We start from the raw sequence: 27,851 nt of genomic DNA on the forward strand, positions 1-27,851 counted from the left end.
TAAAAATACTTCACTACTGTCCGCCTCTGCACAATAGTATTCCACACGTTTTAATAATTACTAGTTCTGTGTTTTTCCAGTGGTTGAACAAGGAACAGATGAGGGCTGTTTGCCAACCACTGATTCACAAAGAGTACAAAAAAAAAAAAGTGCAATTTTTTTAAACATCATTGCTACGTCCCGAAAGAATGAAAAGGTTCATTTTAAAAATATACCTCTGCTGTTAGGTTTCACTGCTGTGCCATACATTTTATTTACTGTACACTGTTAGATATTTATGAAATGTGGACATAGTAAGCTTTTTTATGTGACCCAGAACCACAAAACCAGTCATAAATGTAGATATAGAACAATATTTGGCCGAGATATCTGAAATATGCAAAAAAATAATAATAATAATTTTGAGAAAATCGTCTGTGAAGTTGTCCAGATGAAGATCTTAGCAATGCATATTAGTAATCAAACATTATGTTTGGATATATTTACAGTTGGAAATGTGCAAACTATCTTAATGGAATATGATCTTTACTTAATATCCTAATAATTTTTGGCATAAAAAGAAAAATAGGTCATTTTGACACATACAATGTGTTTTTGACTATTGCTACAAATACACCTGTGCAACGTCTGACTGGTTTTGTGGTCCAGGGTCACATTTTTCAAGAAATTGTAATTATATATTTCGTCACAATACTGACATTTAATCTCCATCATACTGTTCTAGATCATTCCCGTTGTTTTAACATTTAATACATGACTGATGTGCAAAATATTACCTTGTCAGTGCTGAAAGATTAGATGAATGTGTTGACAGTGGAGATGAAATCAGTTTGGAAATACACTCTTTCATATATAGAATAATTCTACTACTCAAGAAGTTCTTCAGAGATAAAAATAAGTTAAATATTGCTTAAATATAAAACATAGGCCTCCATGCAAACATGCAACCTTACCTAGTTTAGTAAAAATGCTATTTAGGACTCAGGAAAATTAAACTGAATATTTTTTTTATTCTCATTAGAAATATATCTCTTGATAAATACTACAACAAAACGAATCTCCTAGTATAACATAACGACTGGAAGTGATTCTGGCAGGCCTTGTTTGACTCCAATCTTGGAGACATTTCAGTTGGCATGGACAAGAGGGGGCACAATACAAGAGAGCGCACACTTCCTGGAGCTTAAGCAACCCCCGCAGAAAACAAGAAAAACAAACGAGCCCATGGAGGCGAGAGCTGTAAAGTTCTAGCCCCGCGTCCGATGGCTCGGATGGTTTGTCCTGGTTAACGGGACACGTAAAATAGGGTTTATCGAGCGGCATTTTCGGGTACATAGAGAGGCCGATGTGCGGCGCAGCAGCGGCGTCGTGGAGCGAGCGCTGCGCGGAGGGGAGATCCATCGACCGCACCAGCGCAAGCCAACAAGCGGCCTAGCGCTAACACACAACAGCCAGCGCTTTTATATCGATGGGATACCCCTAAACGTACTTCACAGAGACCCTAGGGCGTATTCCCCTTCTGAATGACAACAATTTTCCGTCGTTTGGCATGTCTGACATACTTTAATCTGGTTCGGAGCCTCTTAGCCGCCTGGCTAACGGAATAGATTGACAGGTTAGCTCGTTAGCCGCTAAACAAGTTTTATAAAGTGACTTATCACACACGTTTATCTGTGTAATGCAGACCGTGTCGATGGAAGAGGCTCTCCAGCTTCCGTTTTTATTCTAGAACCATTCGGTGGTGAAGTCTGAAGAGTTTAGGACTATAAAATCTGTTGTTTGTGTATTAATGGTTAGCTGGCTAACGAGCTAGCGATGTCTATTTTCTCCGCCGAAATGCTGGAAACACCTGTGTACCCGTTTGAGGAGATAGAATATGCTGATATTGACGTGGAAGAGGTGAGTGACATGATAAGAAGGCTATAAAGTTAATAAACACACTGACAGGAGCGTGGAAATGTCCTGCAAACATTGCTTTGATAGCTAATACCATCAGTGGGACACTTGACATTGTATTTCAGTGCACCTTATTTCTATTTTTAACTTTATTTTTTATGTTTGTCATTAAGGAACACTGTTCTTGAAGTATTAATACATGTGTTTTGTTGAATTATCTTTAGTATGTTTTATGCAACACCTTTACACAGTTGTAGGTGCTATTCTGTGTTATGTTTTCCTATAGACACCTTCCTATTGAGTTTTATGGGCTAGGTTTGTTGTGAACTGTTGTGAATGTGTGCTTTCATTCGGTGTGATGTTCTCTTATTTGTGTTTTTTGTAGGTGGTGGGCAGAGGGGCGTTTGGTGTTGTGTGCAAGGCAAAGTGGAAAGGCAGAGATGTGGCCATCAAAACTATAGAAAGTGAATCAGAGAGAAATGCCTTCATTGTTGAGGTACTGTCCTATTCTTTTTCACTTGTTCACGTTGGTAACTGTAGTCAGAAACCATAAATTGTGCATAAACAGTCATTTGGTCTATTTTATTTCATAAATGCATTTGGTTGACTCTTCTCCATTCTCTGTTTCAGCTTCGCCAGTTGTCCCGTGTAAATCATCCAAACATTGTGAAGCTCTATGGTTCATGCAGTAACCCTGTAAGTCTCTACAATGTGTTGTGATTTAGTAAATTTGATGTTGAAGTGTTAGCTATGTGCAAACCATTTTTTTTTTCTTGTGGAAAAAAAACTTGTAACAAGGTTCATTATCTTTCACTGCAGGTATGTCTGGTAATGGAATATGCAGAGGGGGGTTCATTGTATAATGGTGAGTAAGTTTTTAGTAAATTACTTTGCAATACTTTATACACACAGTAGCATTGCAATATCTTTTGAAAATGAGCACAGAATTATGATATCAAAATCAGCTACATAGGTAATATCTGAAATCCTTTGTGAATCAACAGAAAATGAAAAAAAAAAACATCTATCAAGAACATTTTTAATTATGTTTTCAACATTGATAATAACTTTTTCTTGAGCACCAAATTGCCATATTAGAATGATTTCTGAAGGATCATGTTACACTGAAGACTAGAGTAATTGCAGTGCAAATTTAGTAATTCAGTCTAAATACATTTTTAAATATACTAGAATAGGAAAGTTATTTTAAATTGTAATAATGTTTCACAATATTACAGTTTTTCTGTATTTTTAACAAATGCAGCCTTGGTGAGCATAAATAACTTCTTTCAAAAGAAAGAACCGCCCCCAAACTTATAAATGACAGAGTATGGTTTTCAAGAGGTTGGTCTCACTTAGGTCTTGGCAAACACTTTTTGACTTATTTAAAATCTTGCTTACTAGTTTTGAAGGCCTTTTTTGGCTGTCATATTAGGTAAATAAAATTTAAAATGTCACTTAAAAGTTGTTGTATTTGGACAAATCAGTTCATATTTAGGTTGTTCTATTGTGGAATTAATTTACACTAGGTTTCCATTATAGATTTGCGCAAAATCTTCGCAATATTTTATAAATCTCGATTAAAAAACCTGTTGCGAATTGACAGCGTTTCCATTAACTGATGTATTTTTTTTCCTCTCATGAAAAGTCATGGCGACGGATGTTGATAGGTTTACATATATTGAAGCCAACGCACTAGCTGCTATTTTTAATCGAAGGAGCTGTAGGTGAGATGTAATTTGTGGTATAAACCCTAGCATTGATGGGTTTTCCAAGCATTAATGGCAATGAAATCCACTCCTACTTGTGAGCGGCCACGTATGAGGTGTTTCTTGGAGGTTGGAGGAAAGATCATGAGACTTTTACGTATGACAGGTGACCTGTAGATATGAAAAAACTGTTTCCATTGCAATTTTGTAAAATATTCCTTTTTCGAATTACCTGAAAAACCATCTCATGCAAGCGTAAAAACATTTTTGCAATATGTGACCCTGGACCACAAAACCAGTCATAAGGTTAAATTTGACAAAACTGAGATTTATACATCATATGAAAGCTCAATAAATAAGCTTTCTATTGATGTATGGTTTGTTAGGATAGGACAATATTTGGCTGAGATACATCTATTTGAAATCTGAGGATGCAAAAAAATCCTTTAAAGTTGTCCAAATTAGGTTCTTAACAATGCATATTACAAATCATACATTACATTTTGATATGTTTACAGTAGGAATTTTACAAAAAATCTTCATGGAACATGAACTTTACTTAATTTCTTAATGATTTTTGGCATAAAAGAAAAATCAAAAATTTTGACCCATGCAATGTATTTTTGGCTATTGCTACAAATATACCCCAGCGACTTAAGACTGGTTTTGTGGTCCAGGGTCACATATATGTTTCCGTTGGGCATATTTGCAATATGAAGGGTAATGGAAGCGTAACTAATAATGTGCAAAATATTTTGGTGTTTACAAATTTGCATGCATGCTCAAAAAGATTCTCTTATTGAGTATTTCTGTTGGTGCAGTTTTACATGTTCTTTGATTCCATGGCCTTTTACATACTAGTTTCAAAACTAGTACGTTTAAAATTGCTCCCTAACCCTGGACCTATAGTAATAGCGAGTTTTAAGTTCTTCTCGGTGTTCAAGCACATATGGCTGTTCCAGAAGTGAGTGAGTGAATGCTTCAGCATGTGTATGTGTGCTTGTGTTTATGACTTTTCTGTGTTGACAGTGCTGCACGGTGCAGAGCCCCTTCCTCACTACACTGCGTCTCACGCCATGAGCTGGTGCCTGCAGTGTTCTCAGGGGGTCTCGTATCTCCACGGCATGAAACCAAAGGCTCTCATTCACAGGGACCTCAAACCTCCCAAGTATGCACCTCAATCATTTCTTTCTTATTACAGTGTCTTGCATCATGTTACTGGAAACAACTGAGAATTCCTCTTTCTCCTCACCCTTGTGCATTTTACAGTTAGTCCTAGTCATGAAAGATTTGTTTGAGCTTTTATTCTTAAACGCACCTGATTACATTGTGTCTTGTTTGATCACTTGTAATCAAATGGCCTGAGATTCATACCAGGTGTAAACAGGCTGTTTGTTTTCACTCTACATGTGCTGATTGTTTTCTGACTGTGATGGAAACATTACTGGATCATTCAAGCCTCCCATTAATCATAAATGCTGTCTGGTCCAGGTGTCAGAGGGTGTATGTTCTGGAGTCTTACGCTGCATCACTTACATCATGGCAGCGTATGGTGTTGTCCAGGCCAGGGCTGGTTATTTATGATCCTCTGTTTGTAAAAAATTCTGGCGGCACACCATGGAAACGGTCAGCTGGCTTTTCTCCCAGACACTGAGAATGAAGTTCCTGGGAAGAACTGGGTTATTACTAACATTTGATGTATTACAGCTCACTAATGCTGACATCAAACCACCATGAACAGTTCAGAAGTGCTTAAACTGCGTTTATTAGGACTAAAGCACAGTTGGTGACTTGTTAAATGACATCTGTATGCATCCATTTCTACTCAAAATATTGCAGCAGTTGCAAATATTTAGCCGAATCCGGGCCCGTCCGTTTTGACGTCACACTTGCGGCGACTGGTAATGTATTTATAACATGCCAGATGAAGCTTGCACAGCCTGAGTATGTGAGAGAGACTTGTGCAGAACTCAAAACAAATGAGTGCACAGTAGGGGTGTGCAATATATATCATCTGCGATAATATCATAATTGTTTTAACGATGTTCGATTTGACTTTAGAGTATTTAAAAATCATTCAAACCCCCTACAGAGTGCAGTGCAGACATTACGTGTCTAGACTAGTAAGTGTAATTGTGCATTCTTTTACTAAATGATTCAGTTTATTAAAATACATTTAGAATGATCACAAATTCAAGACATGGGGGCAGAAAATGTATAGATTTATTTTACTTCAAATAGTTGAATCACACAAAGAGTGATGATTTGTTTTCTCTAACAATTACCATGATTACAAATGTGAGAGAGATTTTTTTTAAAAACACTTCAATAGACAAATAGTTACTTAAGAGACTTTTTATGGGTTTTAGACACCATATTGCCTGTTTCGCTAACAAAAATCATTCCAAACACAGCCACAGCACTGTTTTGGATCTCTGAGCAACATGAGTTTCTTTCCTGAATGAATCAACCTTTTAAATGATTTGGTTCAATCGCAGTGACTTACTTATTAACGCTGACTTGCTTTAATTCCACATTTAAAGTATCTTTTCATTTTTAAAATGGTTTTAATTACCAGTATTCAACATTTTATGTTTATTATATCACAACATTATTTATGCATTTGTAACTGCAGGTTACATGCATTCATGACCTGCATTAAACGATTTGTAAATTAATCTAAATGCCACTTTCTGTGTTTCCTCTGCATTGCAAAAATGAATTTTGTTGATACTGATTTAATTTGTTTGGTAACAGCCCAAATGTCTTATTATTCTAATTCTCTGATTAAGTGTAAGAATTTGACTCAAAAGATAATGCACACTTTTGCAAAAATGGCTTTTTAAAAGTTAGAATGCCCATAAAGGGCAAAACCATCAATTTAAACGTATATTAATTTATATCAGTGTGAACTGACCATCACACAGCAAATGAAGAATATCAAAAAATGTGGGAGTCAGCTGTCTATGGTAGTCATTCAGGGCTCTAGACTAACTTTTTGCACTGGTTGCACTGGTGCGCCTAACTTTTTTTCTTAGGTGCACCAGCACAAAAGTTAGGTGCACCCAAATTTTCAACCGCATCACATTTAACACCGCAGTTTTACAAGTTCACTTTTTTTTTACTTTTTTATTATATTTATTTTTTAATCCCTGTCCATATAGGCAATATTGACTTGTAAACGATTAACTAACAATCTGGTCAATATAAAGTTCTTTATTTGAAGCATATTTTTCCCCCCAGTACTTTACCCTACTTTGTGTAATAACGAAAACATTTCAGTGAAAAAATAAGTCCAAAACTCTCTATTTTAACATTTTGAACAATAGGGCTCTACAATCTTTTTTTTTTTTTTTTTTTTTTTTTTTGAAATTCTTGTTTTAATTTTTCTCATAATCAAATGAAAGCATAAACATTTATTTATTTTTAATCAAATGAAAAATAAACCTTTTTAATTTTTGGCAAACATATATATGATTTATAAATAGGAATATATAAACACCTACATTATACTGTACAAAAGTAATACAGGACTAATATTGTTCTGTTTCATGTTAAACCGTACTTTTATTTTGACAGGTTGCCGTGGAGTTTCTGTGTGTACAGTATGATATGATGCTTTCTCAAATGAAACGGTAAAAGTGACACAGTAGGTTTGGAGATTGAGTTTATCTGTTCATATGAGATACAAATGCCAAAAATTAGCGGGAGCGTCACGCGTGCTTCAGTAGCCTATAACTTACGCGTGAAGTAAAAAAAAAAAATACACGTCTCCACCATTAATACATAGAGGCAAACGGAAACATGCAGGATTCATTTTAAACGGTCTTTTTGCCTTTCAGTTTTCATAGACATATGTATATACAGGGGTTGGACAAAAAAACTGAAACACCTGGTTTTAGACCACAGTTAGTATGGTGTTGGGCCTCCTTTTTTGGCCAATAGAGCATTTCGTCTTTGGAATTGTCATATACAAGTCCTGCACAGTTGCCAAAGGCATTTTGAGCCATTCTCCTCTTGCAGATCAGGGGTCAGGTCACTACATGATACTGGTGTAGGAAAATGTTATCTGACTCGCTCCTCCAAAACACCCCAAAGTGGCACAATAATATTCAGATCTGGTGACTATGCATGCCATGGGAGATGTCCAACTTCACTTTTCTTGTTCATAAGACCACTCTGTGGGGTTGGACAATGAAACTGAAACACTGGCCAATATAATGTTGGAGGTTTCATGGCTATATTTTTGCAGCCTGGTGGCCAATCTTCACTGACTGCACATTCCACCAGTAAGAACAGGTGTGAACGTTGACTATGTGCACCCAATGGTTCAGACATTGTACTCTGAAGGTGGTACCATGTATCAGGATGATAATGCACCAGTACACACAGCAAGACAGGTGACAGAGTGGTCTGATGAACAAGAAAAGTGAAGTTGGACATCTCCCATGGCATGCATAGTCACCAGATCTGAATATTATTGTGCCACTTTGGGGTGTTTTGGAGGAGCGAGTCAGATAACATTTTCCTACACCAGTATCATGTAGTGACCTGACCCCTGATCTGCAAGAGGAGAATGGCTCAAAATGCCTTTGGCAACTGTGCAGGACTTGTATATGACAATTCCAAAGACGAAATGCTCTATTGGCCAAAAAAAGGAGGCCCAACACCATACTAACTGTGGTCTAAAACCAGGTGTTTCAGTTTTTTTGTCCAACCCCTGTATATCTATGTTCATAGACACTAGTCCATATCGCGATTTGAATTAAGTGGCAGACCAACTTTTGATTTATCAATCCAGAAATCAACGTATTACGTGGCATTCCGCGCCATAGTAAATTCGGTTTTTATGAATGGAGTCCGCGATCCAGTCCGTGTTTTTGCGGAGGAGGCATTGTAAACGCTTGACCATGTAGACAGCCTGACTGCATCACATGCATTTTCAAACGTACACACACGTACAGGAATATCTGGACCACGGCCAATCAGAGGGGGCGCGGGATCCGTCCTTCATCTCTGGTTGGTTTAGACCACGATATGGGTCTAAAGTGTGTCTGTTGTTGAGTGACGGAGTTTCGTTTTTTTCCCCCTTGAACGGCTGGTCGCACCGGTGCAACCTTTGATTTTTTTTAGTCGCACCATTGAGAAATTAGGTCGCATGTGCGACCAAATTGGTCGCACTCTAGAGCCCTGTCATTAAGATACAGCACAATAACACACTCTGCAAAATATAGTCTAATTATCGTTATCAATAAAATTCCTGAAAATATTGAGATTATTTGTTTGTCAATATTGCACACCCCTAGTGCACAACACTCAGAGAAAGTTATAGATGCATACTGCAGTATGAAAAAAAGATACTTCTAGGCTAATATCTGATTTAGGTAAGCAACATTGCATAACCAAGATGTTTCCCTGTATATAAACATTGATTGCAATGTGACACTGATTTTATGCAAGAGTAGTTCAATTAATTAAAATTAGGTGACTTACATTTATAGATACAATATTGACAGTTTTCTCTCAGCTTTGTCGACGAAAATAGTTCCAACCACAGCAGAACTATTTAGTTACTAAATAAATCCACGTTTTTGAACAAGTTAATGAAGTTTGCAGTTTGAATGAATCGGCTAAACGAATGACTAAATCATTCACTCATTAACATTAATTTGCCGCCACCAACTAGTGGTTTGGTTTTATATTTAAAAGTTTCATTGCATTTACCTCAACTTTTAAACCCTGTTGAATTGTAATTATTATTAATTTGACTTAATCTGAGACCACTTTTGCCATGGCACTCCTATGATGCCAAAAAATGTTGACTGTAAAGATGTCTCTGTTTATCTATTTTGTATATTTGTATATTTTTTGCACCTAGTCTGCTCCTGGTTGCTGGAGGTACTGTGCTGAAGATCTGTGACTTTGGGACAGCATGTGACATCCAGACACACATGACTAATAACAAGGGCAGCGCAGCCTGGATGGCCCCAGAGGTGTTCGAAGGCAAGTTTCATGAACTATCCACAAACTTTTGAACATTTTTCTACAGCCATTGGCTTATAAATGGGTTGTTTTTTATTTTTTTTTGCCTAGATGATTTTGATGGCAACTTACTTGCCATTCCTCTTTTCACTTTTTCCTTGTTTCTCATTAATTGACTTCTCACAGGCCATTTCAGTCTTCTATCACTCATACAAATATTTCCCCAAAACCAGAGTTGGTGGACGTTCCTGGTCTAGATGATGGATGAAACCATTATAATTTAATGCATGCGTTCGCAATCAACCGGTAATGGGTTTCAATTTTACCAAACACGTTCAGGGGCACTCAGCTGTCAGGGGGGTCGGAGGAAACATCAATTAGGAGCAGGTTGTTATCTTGTTTGTTTGGGGAGGAGCACAAATCCCATGTTATTACTACACTAGCGCTGCCAGCAGAAGAGACACAGCACTGCTCATTTGCCGCACTGACAACAGTATTATCAAAAGACCAGAGCAAGGCAGTGTAAAGACATACTAGTGCGAGGCGCTGTAATTTAAGAATAATAAGAGCAGCAATTAAGGCTCTCCAGGGCAGCATGAGAGGAAATTAGCTCATCTGTTCAAAAAGGGCCGACAAGATGAAGGCTCTCCCACCCTGAACGGCAGAAAATTAGCTAATGGGAAATAGCTTTCATTCTTTATGTAATATGGTAACATTTGCGTCAATATTATTTTGAGCAGCTTGATGCGAATGTCAACCATACCAAGAGTAATTAATTATTTGCCGAAGACGCCAGACCCTTTGAAAATAGTTGATTTAGGTCTATATTTTAGTATATTTAACTTCTGTAATTATGTGAATTTAAATGTGATAAAGTAAGGTAATTGGTGTACAAGTATTGTTGCAGTTTGTTTTTACTAGTCTCATGCTCAATTACGACAGTGTTTTAGTGCCACATTAAAAAAAAAAAACACATTCTAAGATTATGAAATTAAAGTCATAACACAGACATGCTGCTTAAACTGAAGTGAATACAGCGATCTGTCACGCCACATTAAAGAGCATGAAAAACACATTGTTTGTATTTTGCTATAAAACTGACTGAGACTTTGCAATGTCTCGCGGTGTGACTTTATTCTCATAATATTACGACTTTATTCTCGTAACATTTCGCCTTCATTCTCAAAATAGTTCATCTATATTTTCTTGAAACGTTTCGGCTTCATTCTCAAAACGTTTCACCTTCATTCTCGAAACATTTTATCTTTATTCTCGAAACGTTTCGCCTTCATTCTCGAAACATTTTATCTTTATTCTCGTAACATTTCGCCTTCATTCTCAAAATAGTTCATCTATATTTTCTTGAAACGTTTCAGCTTCATTCTCGAAACGTTTCACCTTCATTCTCGAAGTATTTTATCTTTATTCTCGTAACATTTCGCCTTCATTCTCAAAATAGTTCATCTATATTTTCTTGAAACGTTTCGCCTTCATTCTCGAAACATTTTATCTTTATTCTCGTAACATTTCGCCTTCATTCTCAAAATAGTTCATCTATATTTTCTCGAAACGTTTCACCTTCATTCTTGAAACATTTTATCTTTATTCTCGTAACATTTTATCTTTATTCTCGAAACGTTTTATCTTTTCTCGAAACGTTTCGCCTTCATTCTCGAAACATTTTATCTTTATTCTCGTAACATTTCGCCTTCATTCTCAAAATAGTTCATCTATATTTTCTTGAAACGTTTCAGCTTCATTCTCGAAACGTTTCACCTTCATTCTCGAAACATTTTATCTTTATTCTCGTAACATTTCGCCTTTATTCTCAAAATAGTTCATCTATATTTTCTTGAAACGTTTCAGCTTCATTCTCGAAACGTTTCACCTTCATTCTTGAAACATTTTATCTTTATTCTCGTAACATTTTATCTTTATTCTCGAAACGTTTCGCCTTCATTCTCAAAATAGTTCATCTATATTTTCTTGAAACGTTTCAGCTTCATTCTCGAAACGTTTCACCTTCATTCTCGAAACATTTTATCTTTATTCTCGTAACATTTCGCCTTCATTCTCAAAATAGTTCATCTATATTTTCTTGAAACGTTTCACCTTCATTCTCGAAACGTTTCACCTTCATTCTTGAAACATTTTATCTTTATTCTCGTAACATTTTATCTTTTCTCGAAACGTTTCGCCTTCATTCTCGAAACATTTTATCTTTATTCTCGTAACATTTCGCCTTCATTCTCAAAATAGTTCATCTATATTTTCTTGAAACGTTTCAGCTTCATTCTCGAAGCATTTTATCTTTATTCTCGTAACATTTTCTTTATTCTCGAAACGTTTCGCCTTCATTCTCGAAACATTTTATCTTTATTCTCGTAACATTTCGACTTCATTCTCAAAATATTTCATCTTCATTCTCAACATTTCGCCTTCATTCTCGAAACATTTCATCTATTTTCTTGAAACGTTTCGTCTTCAGTCTCGAAACGTTTCGCCCTCATTTTTGAAACGTTTCGCCTTCATTCCCGAAATGTTTCTTCTTCATTCTCAACATTTCGCCTTCATTCTCGAAACATTTCATCTATTTTCTTGAAACGTTTCGTCTTCAGTCTCGAAACGTTTCGCCCTCATTTTTGAAACGTTTCGCCTTCATTCTCGAAATGTTTCTTCTTTATTCTCAAAACATTTCGCCTTCATTCTCGAAACATTTAAACTTTTTCATGAAACATTTTGACTATTCTCGTAATATTTCGCCTTCATTCTCGAAAAATTTCACCTTGTTCTCGAAACATTTCAGCTATTCTCGTAATATTTCGACTTTATTTTCTGAACATTTCGACTTTATTCTCGGAACATTTCGACTTCATTCTCATAATATTTCCTCTTTATTCTTTTAATCTTAGATTTCTTTTATTTTTAACGTGGCATTAAAACACCGTCTTGCTCAATAAATGTGGACCTTAATCAACAAATTATGGGCATGTAAAGGTAATTACTATCTGTATGTGTGTGCTGCAGGCAGTAACTACAGTGAGAAGTGTGACGTGTTCAGCTGGGGTATCATTCTCTGGGAGGTGATCACACGCCGGAAGCCCTTCGATGAAATCGGTGGCCCTGCTTTCCGCATCATGTGGGCTGTGCACCGTGGTAAGTTTTACGCTTGCGTGTTTGTGCCCTATGTAAGTCTTTTTGTCTTATTTCAAGATTAGAAGTTTCAAGATCATCGTTCTTCCTGTAGGCACGCGTCCACCTCTCATTAAGAACCTACCGAAGCCCATAGAGAGTCTGATGACTCGTTGTTGGTCCAAAGACCCATCGCAGCGGCCTTCCATGGAGGAGATAGTGAAGATTATGAGCCACCTTATGAGGGTAACGCCCCACCGCCAGCATGCCTGGCAAATCATCCCAGTGTTTCTGCCTGTCTATTCTACATCATATTCTGCCTCTTTACTCTGATGCCTCTCTCCTCTCTCTAGTATTTCCCAGGATCAGAAGAACCTCTTCAGTACCCTTATCAGTATTCAGATGAAGGCCAGAGTAACTCTGCCGCCAGCACAGGTACAGAATAACAAAATAGGATTGAATAATAAATACTTGTTCATTTCATTTAATTTAGTTCAAATCATTTTCTGATCATTGATCATTCTGATCAATAATTCTTACATTCTTCCAGACTGTTACACAACCATTCAAAAGTTGAGATCTGTAAGATTTATTTATAAGTTATTAATTCATTTTTAGTAGAATAATTATTTAATTTATTTAGCAGGGATGCAATAAGTTCATCAAAGGTAACAGTAAAAAAAATTACATTGTTATAAAAATGTGACCCTGGACCACAAAACCAGTCTTAAGTCGCTGGGGTATATTTGTAGCAAGAGCCAAAAATACATTGTATGGGTCAAAATTATTGATTTTTCTTTTATGCCAAAAATCATTAGGAAATTAAGTAAAGATCATGTTCCATGAAGATTTTGTAAAATTCCTACTGTAAACATATCAAAATGTAATTTTTGATTAGTAATATGCATTAAGAACTTAATGTGGACAACTTTAAAGATGATTTTCTCAGTATTTTGATTTATTTGCACCCTCAGATTCTAGATTTTCAAATAGATGTATCTCGGCCAAATATTGTCCTATCATAACAAACCAAACATCAATAGAAAGCTTATTTACTGAGCTTTCATATGATGTATACATCTCAGTTTTGTAAAATTTAACCTTATGACTGGTTTTGTGGTCCAGGGTCACAAATGTTTTTTCAAATAAATGCTGTTTTTTTTATCTTGCATTCAAAGAGTTCTGAAAAAATGTGTTAGTTTTAGGGCTGTGCAATTAATCGCAATCGCAAAAAAATCGCGATTTAAGCACATGCGATTTCTAAACCGCACAAGGCTGCGATTTTATCTATCCCCCCAACGGCACCCCCGCCCGACTTGAACGTCAAGTTCATTTTATTTTCGATATAGCGCCACATCACAATAGAAGTCATTTAAGGTTATCTTTCATATAGAACAGGTCTATACATAGTTCTTTTATTAAACATACTAAATTGCCTCATGTTATTTATCTTATTTACAATAAGGCATGTCATTTTTGTCTCTTCATGGTCGCGTGATTACAATGTCTCCTCCAAGAAAACACGGACTGGATCGCGGATTCCATTCATAAAAACCTAATCTACTATAGCGCGGAATGCCACGTAATTCGACAATTTTTGGATTAATAAATCAAAAGTTGGTCTGTCACTTAATTCAAATCGCGATATGGACTAGTGTCTGTGAAAACTGAAATGCAAAAAGACCGTTTTAATATGAATCCTGCATGTTCCGTTTGCTTCTGTATGTATGAATGGTGGAGACGCGTTTTATTTCTTTACTACATACAGACTGAAGCACACGTGACGCTCCCGCTAATTTTTGGCATTTGCATCTCACATGAACGGATAAACTCAATTGCCAAATCGCTGCTGTGAGTTTCACTTTTACCGTTTCATTTGAGAAAGCTAGCATCATATACACACAGAAACTTCACTGCAACCTGTCAAAATAAAAGTACGGTTTAACATGTAACAGAATAATATTAGTCCTGTAATACTTTTGTACTGTATAATGTAGGTGTTTATATATTCCTATTTAAATAATTTACATAAAACAATATATATGATAAAAAAATATATCAACAAGATTAACCACTTAATTATTATTTAAACGTTTTAAACTGAATATAATTTTTCTTCCATGCATTGATTTTAACAGTAAATTTCTGTTTGTTTGACAAATTTAAAGGGTTTATTTTTCATTTGATTAAAAATAAATAAATGTTTATGCTTTTTCATTATCAGAAAAATTAAAACACATAAGAATTTCTAAAAAAAAATATATATATATATATATTTATGGTAGGAATTTTACAAAATATCTTAATGGTTCATGATGTTTACTTAATATCCTAATGATTTTTGGCATAAAAGAAAAATTGATAAGACTGGTTTTGTGGTCCAGGGTCACACATATGAGAGATTTTTCTAGAGATTAGTATTATGATTTCTGAAGGTCGATGTGACACTAAAGACTAGAGTAATGGCTGCTGAAATAATTTCTTAAATATGTGACCTTAAATATGCTATATGTAGCACAGGTATATTTATAGCAATAGCCAAAATTACATTGTATGGGTCAAAATTATCGTTATATTTTTCGTTTGTTGAAAATCAAGTAATCAGTATTAAGTAAAGATCATGTTCCATGAAGATATTTTGTAAATTTCCTACCGTAAATATCAAACTTAATTTTTGATTAGTAATATGCATCACTAAGAACTTTATTTTTACAACTTTAAAGGCAATTTTCTCAGTATTTCAATTTCTTCTTTTTTTTTTTTTTTTTGCACCCTCAGATTCCAGATTTTTAAATAGCAGTATGTTGCCCTTTCCTAACAAACCATACATCAGTGGAAATTTAAAAGTTAATCCTTATGACTGGTTTTGTGGTCCAGGATCACATTTGCAGAGAGTGCTACTTAATGTTTTTTTTTTTTTTTAGAATTTTTTTTAGAATTTTTTGAATGTAATATAAAAATATATATATAAATTGTGTACGTGTTTCTCAATTTCAAAAAATGTACCCTTATACCTGGTTTTGTGGCCCAGGGTCACATATATTAAAATAAAAGTTAAGTTATTTTAAACCCAAGTAATATTACATAATATTTTACTGTATTTTTGGTCAAATAAAGCATAAGAGACTACTTTAAAACAAATTTTACCGCCCCCAAACTTTTGAACCGCCATGTATACAAAAATGTTGTTGAATTTTGGGTCATTTAAGAAGGGAACTGAAAGTTTTAAATAACACGTCTCTCTAATCCAGGTTCATACATAGACTACACATGTACCAGCAACAAGAACGATATCAACATGGAGCACACCAACTCCCCTGGCAGCAACGACACCATCAAGTTCCCATACAAACCAAAGGTAACACATCAATAGTCTACATAACCACACAAAGACAACGTCCTCTCAGAAAGCTCAGAATCTGTATTTGTGTATGTTTCAGGGCGACCCGTTAAGGCCCGGTCATCCTCTCTCCAGAGGAGGCAGTGTAGAGAGTCTATCTGGCAGGCCACATTGTCTGGCTTCTTCCGACAGCAAACGAATGAGCACCGATCTCTCCGAACTGGAGCACAGATTGCCCTTTGCTCCCGCAGGTAACATTTGAATCCTCAGTGCTATAGTTTCATACCTTCCCAGCAATTCATTAAGAGACAATGACATTTTACAGTTCATACATACAAGTCAATTTTGTTTAACATTGATTCATTAATGTGGAGTTTTTTTCTCTTTTGCAGTAGACACAAAAATTGATATTTGTAAACTCCACACCTTTCTATTCCTCTTATCAGTTTTGTTCTCAGGATTACATGTTAACCAAGAACACACACCACTAACAATGTCCCTTTGTAGGCATTGACTTCACTTTTCTGTATCTGCGCTGGCTGAAGAGTGCGTGCACTAGTACCCAGTGCACCGCTGATCTCAGCCGGTGCACCCAAACACACATCAGACACAAAGAGCTGCATGGCATCTCCATTCCTGCTTTGATCTGTCACTCATTCCAGCAGGCTTCCTGCCTCTCCACGGATGTGTGCGCTTTGTGTACGTGTTTGTATGCGTGTTGCATGTATGTCCTAATGCAGCTGAAGAATGGAGTGACGTCCCTTACCCAGTCTGCTTTGCTGTCTGCATTACTGTCTCTCTCTCTCTGTCTCAGTAAACACCATTGTCTGCATGCCTGTGTTCGTCGCTACATGCGCGTGTCTGTATGTGTGTTTTTGCAGCACGTCCACAATTTAAGCGAGGTCACCGTAAAACGGCATCACATGGCACCATTCTGGACATTCCCAAGATCATCGTCACAGGTACCGGGAGTCCAGGTGCTCCCAGCAAACAGCTCCTAATCAGAGAAGGGCGTCACTGTGACGCACGAGCACGCATTGGTTGTTACCCCAGTCTCATATCCCGTCACCCTGACTTAATGGAAACATATGGAAAAATATAAAGGAATAGTTCACCCCAAAAATGAAAATTACCCCATGATTTACTCACCCTCAAGCCATCCTAGGTGTATATAACTTTATTCTTTCAGATGAATACAATCAGAGTTACATTAAAAAACGTCCTGTCTCTTCCAAGATTATAATGGCAGTGAATGGCTGTTGAGATTTTAAAGCAAAATAAAGTGCATCCATCCATCATGAAAAGTGCTCCACAAGGCTCCAAGAGGTTAATAAAGGCCTTTAGAAGTGAAACGATGCATTTGATAAGAAAAATATCCATATTTAAAAGTTTCTAAACCATAATCTCTAGCTTCCGTTAACTGTCATTATTAATTAATTTGAATTTAATGTTTTGCCACGATTTTATTTTTTTAGAAAGCGCGATTTTAAATAGAAATATTACCAAATGTTAGACCCTTACACTTATAACAGTAAAGAGAAGAGAACAATCCAACCGCATATCGACGCACATATTTAACGTATTTAACAAATGCAAAAATGTTGCATTTGAATTTTAGGTGTGCTTTAAGCTTTAAGGAGGCAGCCTTGTCAGTGGTGCACAAGATGCGATGATGACGTAATTGTCATTGCATTATGTTTTTATTAGCCTATTTAGTTGAAGCCACTAGATGTGGTGCTGCTGCGTTGTTCATTAAAAATATTGCGGAAAAAGAGACCATCAATGCGGAGAACATCTTGTTTATGTCAAACCTGAAACTAAGCCATTCGCACAGAATGCATTATTTCATGCATTTTCTAAGGGACATATCATTTATGAATATTCAGGGTTTATTGTTAATTCGGCTAAATTGAGCAGTGTGAAATGTGAAGAAGGATAACCCAGGACTCTTGTTTACCTAAAGTTAAAGGATTACTCCACTTCCAAAATAAACATTTCCTGATAATTCACTCGCCCCCATGTCATCCAAGATGTTCATGTCTTTCTTTCTTCAGTGACAAAGAAATCATGTTTTTTGAGGAAAACATTCTAGGATTTTTCTCCATATAATGAACTTCAATGGTCCTCAACAGATTGAAGGTTAAAAATGCAGTTTCAGTGCAGCTTCAAAGGGCTCTAAACGATCCCAGCTGAGGAAAAAGGGTCTTGTTTAGCAAAAATATCATTATTTTCTAAAAGAAAATTACAATTTCTGTACAAATGCTCTGCTATGTGCATGTGTACTCTGTGCAGTCCTGTTCAGTACAGTTAGGGCATGTTGAAAAACTGCAGAAGTACCAACCCAGTGTTTATGTGAATGGGCAAAGATCAAACGCCCTTTACAAAAAAAGTTTGGCATTTATTGAAGAAAATGGTTGATCGTTTCACTGATCGTTTCGCTAGATAAGACCCTTCTTCCTGGGTTGGGATCATTCAGAGCCCCTTGAAGCTGCATGAAACTGCATTTTTAACTTTCACTCCGTTGAGCACCATTGAATATATGGTCAAAAATCAAGTGTGAAAAGCCCTTTTGTGAGTGCAGTCTATGTCAAATTAATTTGTCAAATGTCTTAATTCATTAGTTAGAAAGCGTGGTGTGAATAATACAGAACTAACTGGTTTGAATATTTTTTTTTTTTTTTTTATAATGTAGTGCAAGCATGCTGAGAAATAATCCAGTGATGATCAGTTAAAAATCAGTTTTGTGACCCCTGCTCTAGATGATTATTAAATAAGTGTTTGATTCTCTGTGTCCTTGTTTTTAAATCCAAAAGCAATTGTTTACATTTTCTATATTGATCTTATATCCAGCTAATATTAACAGCTTGTTTTTCCAACCAAGATGTTTTGTGTCAGATTTGACGGTGAATAGTGATCCTGGAGTAACAACCATTCCAATCAATTCTTTCTCTCTCTCTTTGGTCTTTTTGATTGTAGTGAACTGCGGGCAATGATTTTCATACCCTATCCTCATGACTGCTTCTGCCTCTTACCACTAGAGGCACTCTTTTAACGCTATTAAAAAAATAATCAAGGATAATAAATCAAGAAAATCCCATAAGCAGTGATTTAAAGTGCTTCACTTGATCCGCATGTGTGGAGATGGGGATGTGGATTGATATGCCTGTCTCAGTCGATCTGTTTGGCTTTGTAGCAGGTGAAAGAGGATCAGCCAGAGTGTGTGTTTGTGTGTGTGTTTCTCTCTGTGGTCATGCACTAGCTCGCCCATGTCTCGCCTGCAGAAAGGATATCGCCAAATGCTCTGCTTTTTGTTCTTCCCTCTTCCATACACACACGTTCATTAACTTGTTCATTAATTCAGTGGATGTAGTTGTGATAAATCTCCTTCACATTGAGGGTCATCGCTATTATTATCTTCATCATCCCTAATAAAGCTGAAGGAAATGGGGACGGTGAAGGATTGTGGATTGGGGGAAAAAAAGTTCAAAGCAGGTGTTGCATGATGAAGAGGTTATTAATTTGGTGTAACAATGAGAAAATCTGATTTGCATCAGAATTGTATCCCTCCTGCATGCACGCTCTTAACCTGTCAATCATTTTTGTTATTCTCCTAATCATTTTGACAGTGAATTGACCTCATCAGTGACAATCATTATTAATAATAAAAGATTTAAGGGCATATTCATTATAGAGTATTAATATTTTTTCCTACCATTTTTATTTTTAATTTAATTGTGTTCTTGAATGGGCTGATATCATTGCTTAAGAGAGATTACATCTACGTTAAAGCAATATTACTGGTTAAATGCAAATTAGGGTCTATCTGCAGTATCTGTGGTTTATAGCTGATGACTGCAGGCAATCATTTTGACTCATCCTTCAGGTTTTAAAGGATTAGTTCACTTTCAGATTAAAAATTGCTTTTAATTTACTCACCTCGTGTCATCCAAGATGACTTTATTTCTTCAGTTGAAAATTAAGGTTTTTGAGAAAAACATTCCAGCATTTTTCTCAGTATAGTGTACTTCAATGTGAGCCAACAGGTTAAAGGTCTAAACTGCAGCTTCAAAGCCAAGCTTCAAGGCCCTACACAGTCCCAGCCAAGGAAAAATGGTCTTTTCTAGCAAAACGATTGGTTATTTTCAAAAATAAAGTACAATTTCTATCCTTTTTAACCACACATACTCATCTTGCACTATTTACAAAGCAAACATGCAAATAAAGTAAAACCCCCTTTTGTTTTTAAATTGGAAGAGAAAATGTTTTTTTTATTATTAGTTTTTCACCCATAATGCATGAAGTCGTAGATGCAGAGCTAGTGCAAGATGAGCATTTTTGATTAAAAGATATACATTTGTATTTTTTTTTTATTTTTTAGAAAATGACCAATTTCGCTAGATGCGCCCCTTATTTTTCAACTGGGATCGTGTAGAGCTTTTTGAAGCTGCACTGAAACTGCTATGTAGACCTTCATCCCATTTGCTCCCATTGAAGTCCACTATATGGTGAAAAATCCTGGAATGATTTCCTTAAACCTTAATTTCTTTTTGACTGAAGATAGAAAGACTTGAACATCTTGGATGGCATGGGGGTGAGTACATTTTTAGGATTTTTTTATTCTGTATGATGTTTGTAGAGCTTATTTGTATTTAACCTGGAATATTCCTCCTCCTAATCATTTTTCTGTACATATAGTACATCATATTTAATAAGTCGCATTCTATTAATGGTTTCATTTCTGCTGGTACTATTCTAGGTGCTTTACCTGATTTATAGTTTGCCTTCAATGAGAGTGTGTTTGTTTCTAGGCTTTAGTAAACTTGTGTTATCTTCTAATAGTCATGATTGAGAGTACAGCTCCTATCATCATCTTTGCTGCTTCACATTTCATAAATACAAACTCATTAACTTCCACAATGAAAAAACAACAATCATCACTCTACGATAGGAGCTGTCCAATCAGTGCAGGCCAAGCTGCCTGTGTGATTCTGTAGGTGTGGTCTGCTGAATTTGGTGTGTGTGTGTGTTTTGCTGGGACGGCCTTTCGAGGGGTTTGATCACGTGAAGGCCATGTTAGAGGAGATGCTGTCATGGTAGAGTGTTGGGGATTTAATCAGTGCAGCTGTCTGAGTGTCACATCCCTCTTGCTCCAGCCCTGGGGCGAGAGCTCATACACTACCAATAAGACTTATCAGATTTTTCTTTTCTTTCCTTTCTCTGTCTTTTTTGCAGCAACCTGTGAGCCTCATAGACGCAGTTCAGTGCAGGATCTTCCTGCCATTGGTACGGAGTCCAGTCAGGTAGGATGCTTCAGTTTTACACTTTCAGTGGTGCAACGTAAGGAACTGAGAAGAGTTTGGATGTGACAAAGAATAAAATAAGCACTCTCACATCTGATGATGCACTGGGAGGACACAATAGTTTATCAAATAAAAAAAGAAAGCGTATAAGATCTGTTTTGTAAGAGGAGACTGAGATGTTGTGGGTGTAGATTTTCCCCAGAGGGCTTTTTGATCAGTCGAATCCTAACATCATCTAGCTCTGTTCTCCTACACTTGTCCTCAGCAGTCTTGGGAAAACAGTGGAGTTCATGCAAAGTTTAGGCAGTTGAGAGTTTCTCTCTCGTCTTGATGATTTATTTATTTTTATTTTTATTTTACTGGATGGGTGAATTGCTTTTGAAATTTGTTTTAAGCTCAGCAAGGCTGTATTTATTTGATCAAAAATAGAGTAAAAACAGTAATATTGTGAAATAATATTTTTATAATTTAAAATAACAGTTTCTAGTTTAATATTTTTTTTTAATCCAATTTATTCCTGTGATGGCAAAGCTGAATTTTCAGCAGCCTGTACTCTAGTAATATTATTGTCAATATTGAAAACCATTGTGCTGCTTAAAATATTTTGGGATTTTTATTTTCTGGATGAAACGGCATTAATATTTGAAATAGAAATCATTTGTAACATTATAAAAGTCTTTGCTGTCAATTTTGGTAATTTTAATGTGTCCTTGAATTGGTTTATTTTAACTTATAGTTGAGGTCAAAAGTTTACATCCCCCTTTCAGAATCTGCAAAATGTTAATTATTTTACCAAAATAAGAGGGATCATACAAAATGCATGTTATTGTTTATTTAGTACTGACCTGCATAAGATATTTCACATAAAAGATGTTTACATGTAGCCCACAAGAGAAAATAATAGTTGAATTTATACAAAGTTTACATTCCCTTGATTCTTAATACTGTGTTCCTACCTGAATGAACCACAGCTGTTTTTTTGTTTAGTGATAGTTGTTTATGAGTCTCTTTATCCTGAACACTTAAACTGCCTGCTGTTGTTCAGAAAAATCCTTCAGGTCCCACAGATTTTTTGGTTTTCCAGCATTTTTGTGTATTTGAACACTTTTCAACAATGACTGTTTGATTTTAAAATCCATCTTTTCATACTGAGGACAACTGAGGGACTCATATGCAACTATTACAGAAGGTGCAAATGTTCACTGATGCTCCAGAAGGAAAAAACATGCATTAAGTGCCGGGGGTGAAAACTTTTTGAATTCGAAGATATGGGTAAATTAACTTATTTTGTCTTCTGGCAAACATGAAAGTAGCTTCTGTAGCCTCTGAAGGGCAGTAATAAATGTAAAATATAATATTTAGGCAAAACACACCTCCATTCTGTTCAAAAGTTTTCACCCCCAGCTCTTAATGCATGTTTTTTCCTTCTGGAGCATCAGTGAGTGTTTGAACCTTTTGTAATAGTTGCATATGAGTCCCTCAGTTGTCCTCAGTGTGAAAAGATGGATCTCAAAATCACACAGTCATTGTTGGAAAGGGTTCAAATACGCAAAAATGCTGGAAAACCAATTTGTGGGACCTGAAGGATTTTTCTGAAGAACAGCAGACAGTTTAACTGTTCAGGACAAACAAGGGACTCATGAACAACTATCACTAAACAAAAACAGCTGTGGATCATTCACATTAAGGGGGTGTAAACTTTTGGACAGGGTCATTTTTATAAATTCAACTATTTTCTCTTGTGTGAAATATCTTACTCGGGTCATTACTAAATAATAACATGCATTTTGTATGATCCCTTTTATTTTGCTAAAATTATTAACATTTTGCAGATTCTGAAAGGGGATGTAAACTTTTGACCTCAACTGTACATTACTAGAGAGACTATTCTAAGGCTACCTTAGGTTTCAAAATGAAACTTAAGGTAAATGGCTATATTCCTTCCTTATGGTGACTGTCATATGCACACTTTGATAAGGGACCTTTATATAAGGATGCATGGCATCTCCCTTTTGAGTCCACAACATGTTGTCAATATCAAAATTTAGCTTTTTTAAATTGTATTTTTAATTGACATCTTGTTTGACCAATTACAGGATAGTAGGAACAACAGCAGATCATCTAGTCCCAGTGTGAGGATGATCACACCAGACAGGACAGGTAGAGTCTGCAGTTTTCCTCCTAACCATCAAACACTCGCACATACACATCTACATTTAAAAATAGGTTGCATAAATGTTTAATAACTTAATCAGCTGGGGGTTATAGTTGATGCATTGTTATGTGACACCTTTGTGCATGTTTGAAATTACATCATTGCACATTGTGACATTTTGTAAAGATATTTCTGAACACACCGCTTTCGTTCTCTCAGCGTGACCTCAAAGTTCACGTCCTCAGTGTGTTTGTGTGTGTAAATCAGTATCAGTGACAGTAAACGGCCCAGGCAGAGCGGCAGACGTTACGTAAGCATCATCAATGATTTAAGACGCTTTTCTCTCTGACAGTCGCAGTCCTGGACTGAGATGAGTCTCTGCTATTTATTGCTGAACTCTCACTCTCTTTCTGCGGATTACCACAGTTTACTATCAGCATTACACAACAAACTAAAAAACACTAGGGTTGTGTAGGGGGGCTGCTTCAGATCTACTTTAGCTACAAATATTATAAATTACCAGTGATACAGATAGAATAAATCAGATCTGCTGTCTTCAATTCATGTTTTGTCCATGTTTCTTTATTCTTGTAGACACCAATGGCTCGGATAACTCGATCCCTATGGCCTACCTGACCCTGGACCATCAGTTACAGGTACACACTTTTAGGTTGAGGAATCCGAGAGAAAACTAGATGTGAACGATAAGATACTATACAGAATTTGGCCACCAAAAATAGGCATTTTCTATTTCAGTCTGTGCAGAATTTTCATTTTTGTGCATGACTAATTGTGAAGTATGACCGCATGTGTATGGAGACTGTTTAGTCTATATTTGTGGTGTGGATGGTTTTGTTTCCAGGGTGCTGTGGTATCCATTCTCTCATAAAATATTCCCAAGATGCAAAAACAGCCCTCTAATTGAATTAAGTCTGGGTTACAATTTGAATGCTATTTATATGGTGTAATTCGGTTATAAATACATGCCAGCTTATTGAGAGCGAGGCATTTTGATATTTTTGGTGTTCAGACCCCGGCTGGTATAAATATCACTTTTGCATTTCAGATTAATTAGCCAAAAGCGGTGACATTTGATGAATGAATCTGTGTTTGTTTGCAGCCTCTAGCCCCGTGTCCAAACTCCAAAGAATCAATGGCGGTGTTTGAGCAGCACTGTAAGATGGCACAGGAGTACCTGAAGGTGCAGACAGAGATCGCTCTTCTCATACAGAGGAAGTAAGTGAGCGATCGGAATCAGATCAAATGAACTTTGAAGTTAAGGCTTGTTTGAAAAGTTTTAAAAAGTTTGAACGGTTTAAAAAAAGTTTAAGGTTCCCAAGTTTTAAAAGTTTTAAGCTTGAGGGTTTTCAGTCTAAAATAGTTTGAAGTTTAAAGTAGTTTTAAAAGCTTAATGTTTGATAGATAGATATAGATAGTATGTTTTTACCAGCATGATTCTAGCATGATTAGTAATTTGCTAGCATGATTTTAGCTAAACTAGCTATTGGATAATTTTTTTTTTTATATATAAAATGTTAAATTGTTGCCTTGGCACTAAAATTATCAAGAAAAATAAATTAAACCTAAACGGTTACACAAAACAAAAACAAAATTACTGAAAATAAATTTAAAAGTAAAATGAAAATATAAAAGCTGATTTAAAAATAAACTACCAATTAATAACAAGTTTCAACAATCCCAAACTGTATATCAGTGTAATTTCACAATTTTTTAAACTAATACTAATGTTACCCTGGACCATTTTTTTTTTTTTTTTCAATTGAGATTTATACATCTTATAAATAAATGAATAAGCTTCCCATTGGTATATGGTTTGTAGCAATGCATATTACTAAACAAAAATTGTGTTTTGATATATTTATGGTAGGAAATTTACTAAATATCTTCGTGGAACACGATCTTTGCTTAATATCCTAATGATTTTTAATCTTATGGCTGGTTTTGTGGTTCAGGGTCACATATTTGGTACTAATATATGTAAAAAGTTACATCATTATTTTAAAAGGTTACATATGGAATCTATTAAATCTAACAATTTATATTCTCTTTGTAAAACAAATATTAGAAAATTGTAATCATATTGTTACTTTTATTTTAAATATGGAGAAATGCATGATTTAACCAGTTGTGTAATGATATTTGACTTTGCTCCTGAAAATAAATTGTTGCACACCTCCATTAATTTCTTTATTTTGTCAAGGATAATTTGAAGAATGTTGGTAACCAGAGAATTCAGTGAAAACCAAAACTGTTTAATTAAAGGGATAGTCCAACCAACCAAATAAAAAAAAAAAAATTAAAAAGCATAAAACAACTAAATAGAGATGCTCATCTTTGGCCTTGAAGCATTAGAGGTATCTAATAGGCATAGCAATTGTTCAAGGAGACATTGAAAAATACATACAAAGCTATAATGTACAATCAAGCTGTTGTGTTATATTACACAGAGTACAAAAAAACAACAGTCTCGAGTTAAAGGGATCCTCAGGTATTAAGACTTCATAATTATTTCATAATTATTGTAATTGGTTATAATTTTCAGTCATAGGGCAACAAGAGAAGCAATTCAAGTCTTTACTGCTTTCGTAGCGATCAAAAGAGGAGAAAAGAATGGGAAGATGCCTGTGGACAAATAAAACTTCCTAAAGACCTGCTTCTTTATTCTCTCCACTTCAGGGTTGATGCCTTTTGAGGCTTTTAGTAGATACAATACATTGTACAGGTCAAAATTTAGATTTTTCTTTTATGCCAAAAATCATTTAGGATATTAAGTTAAGATCATGTTCCATGAAGATATTTAGTCAATTTCCTACAGTAAGTCTATTGAACTTTAATTTTTGATTAGTAATATGCATTGCGAAGAACTTCATTTGGTAGCAATTTTCTCAATATTTAGATTTTTTTTACACCCTCAGATTCCAGATTTTCAAATAGTTGTATCTCAGCCTAATATTGTCCTAACAAACTATACATCAATGCAAAGCATATTTATTCAGCTTTTTGACTGGTTTTGTGGTCCAGAGTCACATATTTCAGTAAGAGACATCATTTGTTAAATATGGTCATACAAGTCTTAATACCTGGGGTTCCCTTTAACAGTTGTTTTTCAAACTCTTAGTTACAGATAAACAATGATTGTGGTAAAGCCATAGACTGTAAAAAAATATGGACGTAGTGTCCGTGACGTCACCCGTAGGTTTCTAAAGAGCATTTTTGAAGCTCATAGTGGGTGGGAGTCGGCCGTTGCTGAAACCACGCCCACCTAGCATGACAGTGGTGACAACAGCGTCAATCCACCTGTCACTCAAGTGGCCACGCCCTTAATTATGCAGAATTTAAAGGCTTAATGTAATTTAAACGAATGAGTTCTAAAAAAATTCACCCCCTCACAGTTGACAAGAAGGGCAAAACTAGCTATATAAACCAAAACCACTTTTGGTACCAGGCTTTAAACACATTTTTTCTGCTGTAAAGATGGGCATTTTAACATGGGGAGTGAATGACATTGCAGCCAGTCTCGAAATGCAGTCTAAGTTACTTCCGTGTTGGTTTCAATAGAGAGAGCGTGAGGTTGTCTGTACTGAAGATACTAAAACAACAATACCCACATAAATTAGATACCAAAGTCTTCTCTAATGTACATCTCTACAGGAAAGAGCTGATAGACGAGCTGGACCAGGACGAGAAGGATCAGCAGAATGCGTGTCGCCTCGCTCAGGAGCACAAGAAGCTCCTCGAGGAGAACAAGAGTCTGTCCACCTACTACCAGCAGTGCAAGAAGCAGCTGGAGCTGATCCGAGCGCAGCAGCAAAAGAGACAAGGCACCTCATGAACCCCCCTTTCATTACGAAGCAGAGCTAGACTGACTCTATAATCACAGTCCCATTATCTTGCCCTCCCCGATCCAAACATTGGGGTGGTTTATCTATAGTTTGGCCCAGAAACCCCTTCAATTCTGCCTGTTAAAGCACCCCACGAATACGGTAACCTTACGAAATGGGTCATTTCCACCCATGCAAACAGTTTCCGAGACCCTGCCCTCAACTGCGCAAGCATGCCGCGTTGCATGTGCCCATGAATCCAGCAGGATATGCAATAGCAGGGCCACAGTTAAAGCCAGGTGTAATAAACAGACAGTTGGTCGCTGATAAAAAAAACAGTCCAAACGAGCCAGCAAACGCGTTTTATTTTCAAGAGGAAACCTGCATTTTACGCCAGGGCTTTTAAGTATAGAGATGTTTATCAAGGAGGATGTAAAATGAATGTCACATCCCAGAATTCCCTTCGAATTTGGTGTTGGTCCTTGAGAATGTGAA

General features: G+C 36.1%; 1 protein-coding gene across 2 annotated transcripts; it reads left to right on the plus strand.

Annotated features, from left to right (window-relative positions):
• Positions 1-1,148: 1,148 nt before the first annotated feature.
• LOC141348408 (mitogen-activated protein kinase kinase kinase 7-like) lies at positions 1,149-27,851 on the plus strand. 2 transcript variants are annotated; one of them, XM_073852719.1, is made up of 17 exons: positions 1,149-1,899; positions 2,282-2,392; positions 2,527-2,592; positions 2,716-2,761; positions 4,635-4,773; positions 9,484-9,612; positions 12,619-12,743; positions 12,835-12,965; positions 13,073-13,154; positions 15,971-16,077; positions 16,160-16,310; positions 16,941-17,021; positions 21,292-21,359; positions 23,456-23,519; positions 24,109-24,170; positions 24,635-24,750; positions 27,187-27,851. In XM_073852719.1, the coding sequence occupies exons 1-17, from the start codon at positions 1,816-1,818 to the stop codon at positions 27,365-27,367; spliced, it is 1,743 nt and encodes a 580-aa protein (XP_073708820.1). In that variant the 5' UTR covers positions 1,149-1,815; the 3' UTR covers positions 27,368-27,851. The 2 variants fall into 2 exon arrangements, with proteins under 2 accessions (XP_073708820.1, XP_073708821.1); XM_073852720.1 differs by lacking the exon at positions 16,941-17,021.

This window comes from Garra rufa, chromosome 13 (genome assembly GCF_049309525.1).
Source record: "Garra rufa chromosome 13, GarRuf1.0, whole genome shotgun sequence".
Classification (NCBI taxonomy): domain Eukaryota; kingdom Metazoa; phylum Chordata; class Actinopteri; order Cypriniformes; family Cyprinidae; genus Garra; species Garra rufa.

Coding starts and splice junctions, on each gene's coding strand:
- LOC141348408 (XM_073852719.1), top strand. CDS start 1,816: ATGTCTATTTTCTCCGCCGAAATGCTGGAAACACCTGTGTACCCGTTT. Junction 16,078..16,159: donor AGTTCCCATACAAACCAAAG/GTAACACATCAA, acceptor TGTATGTTTCAG/GGCGACCCGTTAAGGCCCGG. Junction 16,311..16,940: donor ATTGCCCTTTGCTCCCGCAG/GTAACATTTGAA, acceptor GTGTTTTTGCAG/CACGTCCACAATTTAAGCGA.